A 12,355-nucleotide genomic window follows, 5' to 3' on the forward strand; every position below is an offset into this window, starting at 1 on the left:
GCTCCCTTAAATGTTTATTTCTACTAAACCTGTCTTCCTGGCCTTGTTTTACACAAAGAAGGAGAACGGCTCTCCTGCCTTACAGACAGAAATTACTAGTTTAGACAGGATAAGGATATTCCCATCACAATGTCCTTTAGCCACCCTTCAAGCAATGTTAGATAATACAGTATTAAAAACAAAGTCCATGTTGTAGCTCCTACCATTGCTACTGTTCATTGGCAGTTGTACAGCCATGAAAAATTCCCAGTAAGTACATCTCACTTTTATTTTTACAAGTGGACTCCTCAGAACTAATGAAACTTATACATTCCTCAGAAATTTTCTCCATCTAAAGATACCACTTGATTTCTATAAATGCAGAAAACTTCACTGTTCTTCATCCTATATCTACTCCTTTGTATAGCAAAATTTTGATAACTTCTGTACACACAAAAATCACAGAACAAAAATCCTAACATTATAAGAGAACGAAAAACTTTTCTGCCCTGTGCAATAGAGTGAAAAAAAAAAGTCACAGATTAGAAAAACAAGGAAGCAAAGCCTAAGGCATGAGAGAAGGCAAAATTTTTAATTAAATTTTTAAAAATCAAATAAAGCAGACAAAATTTTTATGTATAAGAAATGGGTTGTAATAGATTTTTTCTAATGGTTTGGAAAAAACATTTTGGCAAGAAGAGTGGGGGAGGAAAAGGGGAAAAATTAAAAAAAAAAAAGCTGGAGAGGTGGAGAGATAAGATAAATTATGCAAGAGGTAAGGAATAAGAATTGGGCAGAACCAGAGAAAGACAATCTGGAAGGAAAAGTAATGAAGGAATTTATAGGCAGGCAAACGGAAGAAGCTGGGGCGGGGGGTGGGGGGGCCAAGGGCAATTGAGGACCTTCCAAAACAGCTCCTAAACATTTATAGGAAAGAAACTGAGTATTATGCCACGCACATTACTTAAACATAACTGCCCTAAGAGCAGCAATGCAACTATAGAAACACAGAGCTCAACAGAGAATGACAGTTCTGAAGAAATGGTCATTTATTCATGCATTCAGCCTACCAGCTACACTGTTAGCACTCAATGAGCTTGTTCAAGTCTGTTTAAGCTGAAATTACATCACTGATTGCAGTATATCCTTATATGTTACATTATAACAGAATCCCCAAACATTGTAAGTTCTTTCCTCTTTGCCTTCACCACAAAAAAGGGGAAAATTTCTTAAAACCTGTAACCCTATAATTACTCCTTTTTCCCAGCATGCCTTTCTGCAATGGCAGTGGGACCTTTTAAATCTAACAGAGTCAAACAGCTTTGCTTGTCTAGAAGCCATTTTGGCTACACCTTCTTTCCTTCAGTTGTAAGTACTCTTCATTTTTATTGTCTATTGATTTTTCTTTTTCTGATACTATAAAGAGGAGGGTTCTCAGAGAGAACTGTTTCTGTGAGAAAAAAGTGGTGGACTTACGGGGCTTGAAAGTGGCTGCCTTGGTAATGTGAGCTCTGAGTAAAACTAGGACACTACAGTATTTTGTGAATACTGTGGGCTGCTTTAGAGATTGGATTTACCTTGGGACCTTGATTTTATTGGTTTTGCTTCTTTTCTGTATCTAGATGTTACTAGCTAGCTGTAAATAACTTTCTTGAGGAAATTGTTGCAGTGTGCTTCCTACATGTTTTTAATATTTGGCTTTTGCTTGACTTTGCTTTGAAAAAACTAACAAGAAAAGATTAAAAAAATAAGGAGGTTATGTCTCATGTTCAGCTCTGTGCTTGTTTGTGGCTAGAGCCCTTGAGAAGGAAACTGGACAGACTAAGGCCTTCGAATGCGTTATTTTGTTTGTTTTATCAATTTATTCGAGGGCAAATTTTTAGTCTGTTCTTCGCTTGGTCTGCATTGATATAAAGAACATGTAAATCTCACCCACAAGTAGCTGGGGCAGCCACAGTCATCAGGTTCATGTTCTAGTGCATCTGGGTACCTGTAGAGGGATGATTTTTTTTTTTTTTTCCTGCAACAGTTGTCCTCTTGGGGATGGGGGGAGTAGTTATGGCCTTTGCAGCATCTGCTATGAATTCACCAGCAGTAGCAAGTGCTGAATAGTCCAGACCCTCTTTTCATATCACTCAGCAGGGACCTAGATGGAACAACTACAAGTCTTTTTTTTTTTTTTTTTTTTTTTCCCGCCCAGAAATTGAAACCACACTATGATAAAGTGAAATTTGAAAGAGGGAGCATGTATAGGAAAGAGACAGGCCATTGCTCCTCTCCATGATTTAGCAGCTACAGCATTAGATCTCTGTAAGAGAACAGACTGAGGCTTGAAATGATGGCTTGCTATATTTTCGAGCATTAAAAACGGGGTGTGAAAAATATTCTTGAGTCTGGTATGTGGCTGAACAACTACAGCTTGAGTGTAATGTTCTCTGAATTAAAAGTTCGGTTGGAAAATTAAAGAATCTTTACTCCTGGTTCTGCAGGTATTGAGGGAACACTGGAAAATAACTCACAATGTCTGCGGCCCTCAGTACTAGTATGGGATCTACCAGTCTCACTTGCATCCAGCAGAACCCCTCAGGGTCTCTTTGAGACACTGTCATTGCTATCTCTACTGTATGAATCAATGATCTCAAACAAATAAGGTAAAATCTGTCTACAAGAGAATTTGGGACTGCTGTTATACTTTTGCTTGTGTGACCTCTGATTTGTAATTCTTGCACTGTATACTTAAAAGTGCTTTATATGGTACAGTTCAGTGCCTCTACCTTTTGTAACTTGTGTGAAATTTCTTTCTTGCTTCTTTCTGAGAATTAGGGTTTTCAAGGAACAATGTGTAATTGTTCTTTTCTACTGTTTCTGCATTGTATGAATTAAAGATTTTTTCAATAGTTTGATCTATATTTTCCTTAATATTTTATATGTTGAGAGGGTTTTTAAGCACAGTATATGATAAAGAAAGTTACTGACAAAATAAAAATAATACTTCAGGAGTTCTGTTTCAAAGACAGTGATATGCTTCTGTTTTCAATGTTTTCCTCATGTTATATAAAGCCAAGAGATTTATTTAGCTATTTTGCTGGTAGCTTGTCCTCAAAATAAATCAACAATGAATATAAAAATGAAGTTTTAGTACATTTTAACATATGCACCATTTTTCTTATTTTGCATCATTTTACTATTACAATATTCTGCTCATACAATCCACAGTACTCCTCAGTCAAATGTCAAGATATTGCAGGGTAAGGGAAGTATTCTTAATATTTCCTAAATATTAACAAATACATGCTCTCTTTTTTCTCATTGTCTTTCACATGGCTTAAATATAATTATAAAACTGTAATACACCAGCTAAAATAAGTGTAGATGTGAATGCTGCAAGTATTACCAATATTAAGTCAACTTTTTTGTTTTCTCTTTAAAATCAGTGAAAGATTCTACAAACATTTGCCTTCAAGCTCCTCTCAAATTTTGTTGGACTTTCTTTTGCATCTTTATTAGAACGATGGTTAAAAAGATGTTCTTGGGCTCTCAGTTAAAATGTATAAATAATTACTTCTTTAAGCTTTTATATATTTAGTGAAAATAACATGTATTTGTTTGTTATTATGTCTTCCTACAATGTTCTGCAATTTCCTTCAACATTAAAACAAATTGTATGCAAAATACAACATGGTTTGCAAGCACAATGAGGAAGATTTGTTGATTAGCTCCAACGAGGTCCAGTAGCAAGATGCGGTGGAGCTTTGGTTTCAGTATTAAATGTAGCTTATTAACCATTAACAGTTTGAATGTGCCTAAATGCTTTAATTTTAACTGTTATTTATAAACAAATGTGGAAGAATGACCATACTGTGGGTAAGGTGTTGCCCTGATACTCAGATGCTCTTGCTTGACCTCCCAGTTCAACTGCAGACTCAAAAGTTTTGCAAAAGGTCACTCAGATTGGAGAATGTGGTGGTAGTAAAACTGATCTTGAAAACAGGAGGACTGTACTGATAAATATACTAACGTACGTTGTGAGACAAAATTAATTACTTAGCCAAAGATATAAGGACTAGTATTTGCAAATAATTCTGACAGACTTTTTTCTGATATCAGAAAGCTTTCCTATCACATGTAGTAAAATCTATCTCTCATCTTTAAATTTATGTTTTTTCCCCAAGCTTCCACCGACACAGATTTTTATGAAAGTAACAGATGCCAAGTTTATGTAAAAGCTTATTCCTCTTCTTCTAGATGACCCACTTATGGTATGTACCAGTATACTACAGTGATCCCATAATCATCTGGCCAATGCACACGTTCATTCTATTGTACAGTGTCCTAAAAATTCTGCATTTACTTAGAGAACCACAAGCCTGCCTGACCACTGCAGCTATGGCATTGCTCGAGGCAATATTATGGGTAACAGTCTAATGGTGTTCACTAAATATCTTACTAAACAAAAATCTCTCTAGCAAATCATCTCTCAGATTTAAATAAACGGTATGAATAAATGAAGTCTTTTCATTTTCTGAAACTAAAAACAACTTCTTTGACTGATAAATAGACATGATCTGGTTACATAATCTGTTTCGGGTTAAGATCACTTTAATATTGTTTTGCATTCACTACTTCAGCTGCTTCTTCCTATATGATGCTTATTATCAGAAAAGCAAGCAATTACCGAGACAATCTCGTCCTCTGCCGGTACAGTTGCTGCTGATAGTGCTGCTGCCAGTGCTGCTGCCCTGGCTGCCTTCCTCATTGCTCTCTGAGTCTGAAGATTGGTAAAGTAGTTGACAGCTGCAAACTCGATAAGTGCAGAGAAGACGAAGGCAAAGCACACAGCTATGAACCAGTCCATGGCAGTAGCATAGGACACCTTGGGTAAAGAGTGGCGGGCACTGATGCTTAAAGTGGTCATTGTTAGAACTGTAGTGATTCCTTGAAAATAAGAGAAAGAAAATGGAGGCATTAGGATTCTGCTTCAACCTTGCTACTCTTAAATACATCTACCTAATACATACATATATATATATATATATATATAAAATTAATATATATATATTAAATGTCCTCTTTACTTTTAACAGTCATCCTACCTATCAGGTAACTAACAAGATTGCTAAGTATTTCAAATTCTTAATTCATGTACTGTGCCTTGTGTATCTACAAGCTCTGAATAAGCATCTTTAATACATTAAGCAAACTGAAAGTTAAGATAGCTACCTGCTGCAGTGCTGCTTCTTAGAATTTTCAAAAAACATGGGTGTAATAAAATTCAGGCTCAGACTCTGAAAGATGCCTACTTTACCTAAGAGTTAGTAAGTGCAATGTTCAACAGAAATCTAGATTAACATATGCTAATTTCCTAACAGCATTACCCTCTTTCTGCCTTGGTGTCGCACAAGACAGACCATGGCTTACATAACATTCATTGAATCCAGCAGAATTCTGCATTAAAACTAGTGCTGGGCAATTGTACAAATATTCCTAGTAATAACAGAGTTTGGTCCTCTGCACGGTTGACTTCAATCATGGAATATGATCTGTAACAGTCACTAACAGTATATAGATTAGAAGTTCCCATGGTCATAGATTTGCAAGGATGGAAAAGTTGCTTCTCTAGAGCCCCTAATGTGTTTTCATACAACAAATCTGATCACATAGCTCACAGGCCCCATAGCATTTTTCATGTCTGTTATGAAGGACTTACTTGTTTTATTTTGGAGTGTACATCATTAATAACATGTGGGAAGTGTACTGACATCCCACTGCTGCCTGATACAAGCAAAAAATGCACGAGCAAACTCATCCAGTAACATGTAAGCCTCCATGACTCATGTTCACTTAAAATTATGCCTACTAGAATCTGAAAATTGCAGGTATTTAAAGACAGTAAGCTTAGAAGAGAATGCCCTCTTCTGCTCTTTTCTGCATTCGGGAAAGGGTAGGTGGGAAAACAAAAGATGGTATAATGTCATGCTGTGATGGTGAATCAATATGCTATGAGTGATGCTGAGTGGAAAGGATGCAGTGTCATTGCATACTGATGTAACATCTCATTGCAGCATCAAGACAGGGTGACTTGATTATTTTCAGGGTTTTTTTTCTGCAACTCTCTCACATGATGTAGCTTGCCAGCTGTCTGAGGTTAACTAAGCCCCAATGTCATTACTTAATATGTTTTAATGAAATACAAATAGGAGATAGTATAAAATAAGCAGGATCTCTACTTCCCCCAAATCTGCCATACACATTTTATAATAGCAGAATATATTGAGATATATTTCAATTTCAGGTGTCCAGAATAAACGTTTCAATATGATGCGTGATTAGATTAGAATCTGTCCATGTGCTATTTAGTAACAAAAAAAGATATATTTTGTGCCTGAATAAAAACTGAATAAATTCCTGCAGCAGGAATTTAAACTTAGGAATAGGACTGCTATCATATTACAGATAAGACTGCTATTAATGTGGAATGAATACTGATCAAATGCTCTGGACTATGGAAAACTACTTTATCAAACAATGCCAAATTACAGTTGGCAAACTGTGTAACTGGTGATTGTTTACCCTTGTCTACCCACTTTGAATGCTTCTTGGTAGGTTCTGAAAGATCTGTTAACATAGACTTGGGTATTTGCATTATGTACTTTTCTTAAAAAAAAAAAAAAAAAACTCTTTCTGCATCTGAGACTTTATTATAAACACAGTTTAATGAATAGACATCAATTTAAAATTCCCAGCGTGACTTGATAGGAAGGTAGAAGCTGACCGTGTTCCTCTGCAAAATAATAGGAGTTTTTTGTCAAGACTAAGAGAGATCAGATAAAGGCATATAAAAATCTGAAATAATAGCCATTGTTATGTGGGCTCAGAGCATTTGACACATAACAAGTAATACTTAAAAATTAGGCCTCAAAGAACCATATTTCTTATCCTAAGTTGGTTCTGATAATGCCACGTTTTATAAAGTGTGTGTATATGTATATATACACATACACATATATATAGAAGCTTTCCAGTGACACAATTTTAAAGAGTGCAAGAGTGTATTTTCAGATATTTCTGTCTCTCACAGTTCACTTACAGGTCTGTGAAGAGCAGATCCTTACGACCATTAATTTATCTCCGCAAAAGTTTCTGAGTATTTATTGTGATACTACCTGCAAAAGATAATTGGCATCCATTTTGGAGGGAAACAGAGTTGCAACATGACTTTGGTGTGAGAAATTGGCTTGGGCACACTACTGTTATTCTTCTACCACTGATTTCTCTTCTCTCAAACTTCCAGTGAAGGTAACTTAGAAGCAAAATTGAAAAATCTTTGTAATACAAGTATTTGCAATATGATGCAGAAAGGACACTTCTTTATTTTAAACCTTTCCTTTCTTATTGGGGCCAGAAACTTTTTTTTTTGGTCATAAAGAATTAGCCTTTTTTTTTTTCCTCAGATGAAGGTATCTGGAGTCCATGCAGTTCTGAATTAGTTAGGACTATAAAGTCAGACTGTACCTGAGAGAAATAAGAATGGAATAAGGATCGAAACATTCTTTTAAAATGCCAGCATGACTAATTTTCCACGATACTGAGAAAGCTGTCTATTTTACTATTTTCCTTAAAATATGTTCTGTTGGTAATTCTATATTTATTCTTCAGTATGACATCTAACAGTCATTATTCCAAGATTCAGGGTCTTTATGTAATTATTACTGAATCATTCAAAGACTTATTTGCATATTACTTCAAACACAGAATTGACTTTCACTGCCCACTAGGTAGCAAATATGTGTTTTACTCAATAGCTAGTGGATGTAACTGTATATTAGAGAGATGCAATATAAAGCTGAATCGGGTAACACTGTATTTGGAGCACAAACTTCCTGTATATATTTTTTGCTTCAATAGCAGTAAACATCCTTGAAAATATATTACTTGATTTTTTTTTTTATTTTTAAGTAAGAACTTAAAAAAAAGGTATCCCAATTGCTGAAAAATAATACCTAATGTTGGGTTTGTAAGTGTTTAATGATATTTGGTTGCACCCCAACTGTCAGCTGGGATTTCAAGAATAGAAGAGTGCTAATATTCCTTCAGAGGCAACTGAGGAAATTGTGTTCACTTAGCATTTCTAAAAGTTGGGTCAATAGTTTGGAACAATACATTCTCGTAATGCTTTTATGAATACTATTGCATGTGGATATGAAATGCCACTTGACTGAGATAATTTTTGACAAACTTCTGTAGGTTGCTCACTATGATTATAAACTTATTTTGAATTATATGACTTGCATCATTTGAGAGGGAACCACAGAATCACCAAATGGCTCTGGTTGGAAGGGACCTCTGGAGATCATCTAGTCCAACCCCCCCTGCTCAAGCAGGGTCACCTAGAGCACGTTGCCCAGGACTATGTCCAGATGGCTTTTGAGTATCTTCAAGGAAGGAGACTCCACAACCTCTCTGGGCAACCTGTCCCAGTGCTCAGTCACCCTCAAGGAACATATAGCTGCCTATTTGCTACTGAAGACAAGTCTCACAATAGGAATGTATTGTACAGGAATACTGGGTTAAGAGAAAATAGAAACATGGGGCTGGAAAATTTTTCTAGAAACAAAATTCCGTCAGTGCAAGTTTATCCCTTAACACTGAGTTCAGTTTCAGAGTTTGTCAATACTGAAAGCGGTGAGGAAGCTAACTTTAATAATAGCAGAGCACACACTAAAAATTAGGGAAAAAACTTTCAGCTTCACAGCTTGTGATGAGCGTTAATTCAAATGATTAGAAGGAAAAGAGGGGCCCAAACATGTAATATGGACCCACCTTTAACATTACAGCTCCAACTAGGGACAAGACTCGTCTCATCCAACTTTTTCCAACCAAAGTCCTTGCTAGTTGTTTAGACACCTTTTACAGACCATGGAAAGAAAGAGCACTCCAGAATGAATGCTGGATGAGGTACCTATAGTCGGGTAAGACGAATCCCATCCCACATGTTGTTTTTTCCTTTTTTTAAAACTTTAACTCAGATTGTTGGTTTCATGGAGAATAAATCAATAGGAAAATTCCTGTTTAAAAAATGAAGATGTTGGCATTCTCTCTGAAATTGCCCCTTCCTGTGCATGAAAAAAAACTGAAGGTACACAGGGGGAAGGAAAACATCACAAACAAGACTGGCTAAACAGATACTCTGAGCAAAGAATTTTGATGCTGAGACTGAATACTACTTGGTTTAATTTTAGTATTTGCTTTTGTTCACTGAAACCTACTAGCTTTCCAACTTAGAGCTAATCTTCATTGGATTACAGTAGCTGTTCAACACAATGGATTCAATACAGTGAATGAAGTGAACGAAAGAAGAACAAAGACATGAATACCAGCCACGGTTCTTGCTGGAACAGATTCTTTGTTGATCCAGAACACAACTTGAGACAGGACTACAGTCATGATGCATGGAATGTATGTCTGAATGAGATAGTAGCCTATTTTCCTTTGGAGATGGAAATAGAGCAGCTGAAGAGAATATTCACCTAAAACAAACAAGCAATGAAAGTGATGAATGAATGGTATGTGTGAAGCAGAACTGTTGCAAAGACCTTAATGCAGCATACCAAAAACTGTTCTGGCTGGAACAGATTCCTTGTTAATCCAGAAAGACACCTGAGAAAGAATGACTGTCATAATGCAAGGAGTATATATCTGTATCATGAAGTAGCCCATCTTCCTTTGCAAGTGGAAATAAACTGTCATGGTTACGTATTCACCTGTTAGGAGACAACTACTTCAGCATTATTTTGGCAAAATACAAGTAAACATTATAGGCTTAAATCTTGGTGTAGCTTAAAATACAATATGTTATGTTCTGAGGAAAGCACTAATAGGTTTTCTACTGTATAATAACAATAAGCTGATAACAAAAGGTAAAGTGATCCCTCTGAAACAGGAAAAGATTATTGAATTGATGATTTTTTTTTACCTGTGGGGTGGGGATTCTTAAGAGTTGCATGAAAAGTTGTATGCTTAAAAGAAGGGTATTGAAAATTATCTTTTGAGAGATGACAATTAGATTCTTCACATTTTAGTTTTAAAACTAGCAGAACAAAATAAATCAATTCAGTTCCATATGGAAAATAATTGTCATTTATCTTTTAAGATGTATTTTATAATGTCAGTAGTTCCCACCTGGCTACATCTTACCTGTGTTAGATTTAATTGTTTCGCTAGACACAGTTTGTCCTATGAGGTCGTACTGGAGGAGACTGGAAGACTCCTGTGGTACTTCTACTGAATACAGGGGTCCTTTTTTCCATGTATAAATTATTTCACTTTTCGGATAAGCATCTGAGTTATGGAGAGAAAAAATACTATTACTAATTACACAATTCTTTAGCAATTGACAAAATGAGTTGCACAATCCTTTCTGTTGTTCAAATAACCACAGAAAAATGGATCCTGCTCCAGTAAGTTTCTGGCCTCGTTAATGACAAAATGCAAAAAATCAATAGTGAGGTAATGGTTGGGGCGGGAACTGTTAGGCACTAGCTTTTGCTTCTTAATTTGTTATAAAACGCATACATTGATTATAGCAGATCGACTAAATATTTTTATTTTGTAAAACTAAAAGTAATGTAATAACCATACCAAGCTTGTAAGACTTGTTAAAAGACCCAAGTTGATTAGTAGATCTGTAAGAATAACAAACCACAAAATATCCTGTTAACAGTCACCCTGCAGTGAAAGAATCCATATGCCTATGTAAGATTGGAGTCTCAAAGAAGAAAGTAAGATTTTAATACAGAAATATAATAAAAAATTTCAGCTGTGGCATTAAGTAGTGTCCTGGCATCTCACTTCTGATTTTCTCACATATGTGCAGACCAAATATATTTACTATATAAAGCTGAAAAATATAGAAAAACTTACAGCTTCCAAACTTCAAAGGACAAGCATGCCCATCCATTGGGAAGTTCACCAACCGCATAGGACAATCAGCATTAATGGTAAGTCTAGAATACATTAAAGTAGATGGCATTGAAAAATAAATGGTACTCAGGAACACTGCTGAATGCAGGAAAAACAAATGCCAACCAAAAGCAGAAGGCTCTTACCTCATTGTGTAAAGAATAGTTCCGTTCTGCATAATTCTGAAAAGTTTGTTAGGAGTAGTCATATTATGAGCAATTGACTTCTTTCCATTTCTAAAAAACGTGTCTGGTGTCCAAATTTTACTGACCATTAAATTGTTCAATCTCAAAATTTCAGTTGGCCCACCAAATTTCAACCTCTCATCGGTCCATGTCTGACGAAAGAAAACATCCATTGTGTATTCCTATGGAGAATAAATAGGTATGTGAGTTACATGCGAGGGCCAGCTGCTGTGTATGCAGTAGCTCCATGAGAGAACCTAATACACATTAATGGCATTTCATTTACTACTTAGACACTTAATCCTATTATCATCAAGTAGTTACTACTGAAAAAAGTCCAGTCTATAAGAAAAAAATCCCATTTTCTTATTATTTTAATGAATAGTTGCAAATTAACCAATGAGCAGATAATTTTATATGTATAAGGAAGAAACTCATTGTCTTCCCTGAGAAAATAATTGAATTCAAATGACTGAGATCTAAGGAAATACAAACGTCTAATTTAGTTTCCTTTCAGAGTGCTAAAACAAACTATTAATGTTCAGTTGCCAGGAAAAAAAAGCCATACTATTAGGTATGTTCACCAAAAAAAACATTCTGAAGGACTGATGTCAAAAATACGCATTTCAGTATGATTATGGGGCCACATTAATATTAGCCTAAGTTATTTTTCTCAGGGATTTTTGGTAATATTGTCCCGAGCATCCAGAAAGTAAAGCTCTATGGAGGCGTCGAAAGGGAAACGCAGCTAAACTTTGGCAGCAGCAGTGACATTTGTAGGCCTGAGTGCGTGCATCAGCCGCGGGGGCTGTGCCTTCTCCTAGGCGTTCTGACGGAGGGAGACGGACAAACTTTTGGGTGCCTTTTGGGGCACCCGCTTTCTTGCCTGCAGCCTGGAATACAGGGCCCAGGCGAGCACGCGCTGGAGTAGGGGAACAGGCAGCAGTAAGAGACCAAAGGCGGCTTCCAGTGTGAAAGCAGTAAAGCCGCCTTGGCTCTGACCTTACTGGAGTTAGAGAGGCTTCCTTAGCGCCCCGCCCGTGCAGCCTTCTTAACGAGGTTAAAGAGGCTTCTCCCAGGCGCCGCCCCGCGCCGCGCTGCCCCCGGCTGACACCGCGGTGGAAATAGCTATATGCAGCTCGCGGCCAAACCGCTCTGCCGGGCCCTGGAGATTGTCCGGGGGATTAAGCCTCATAATCTGCTCTAATGACGGTCAACTCAGATGCCGCCGT

General features: G+C 36.6%; 1 protein-coding gene across 2 annotated transcripts in view; it reads right to left on the minus strand.

The window, feature by feature from the left end:
* The window catches only part of GABRA6 (gamma-aminobutyric acid type A receptor subunit alpha6), a 30,612-nt gene that overhangs the window by 17,776 nt on the left and 481 nt on the right, over positions 1–12,355 (minus strand). For both annotated transcript variants that reach the window (XM_026117576.2, XM_026117562.2), the window contains 5 exons: positions 11,085–11,305; positions 10,900–10,982; positions 10,174–10,317; positions 9,588–9,740; positions 4,655–4,914 (listed from right to left, as the gene is read on the minus strand). In XM_026117576.2, coding sequence (XP_025973361.2) covers positions 4,655–4,914; positions 9,588–9,740; positions 10,174–10,317; positions 10,900–10,982; positions 11,085–11,305 — 861 coding nt within the window. The remainder of the gene's footprint in view (positions 1–4,654; positions 4,915–9,587; positions 9,741–10,173; positions 10,318–10,899; positions 10,983–11,084; positions 11,306–12,355) is intronic.

This window comes from Dromaius novaehollandiae, chromosome 15 (assembly GCF_036370855.1).
Source record: "Dromaius novaehollandiae isolate bDroNov1 chromosome 15, bDroNov1.hap1, whole genome shotgun sequence".
NCBI lineage: Eukaryota > Metazoa > Chordata > Aves > Casuariiformes > Dromaiidae > Dromaius > Dromaius novaehollandiae.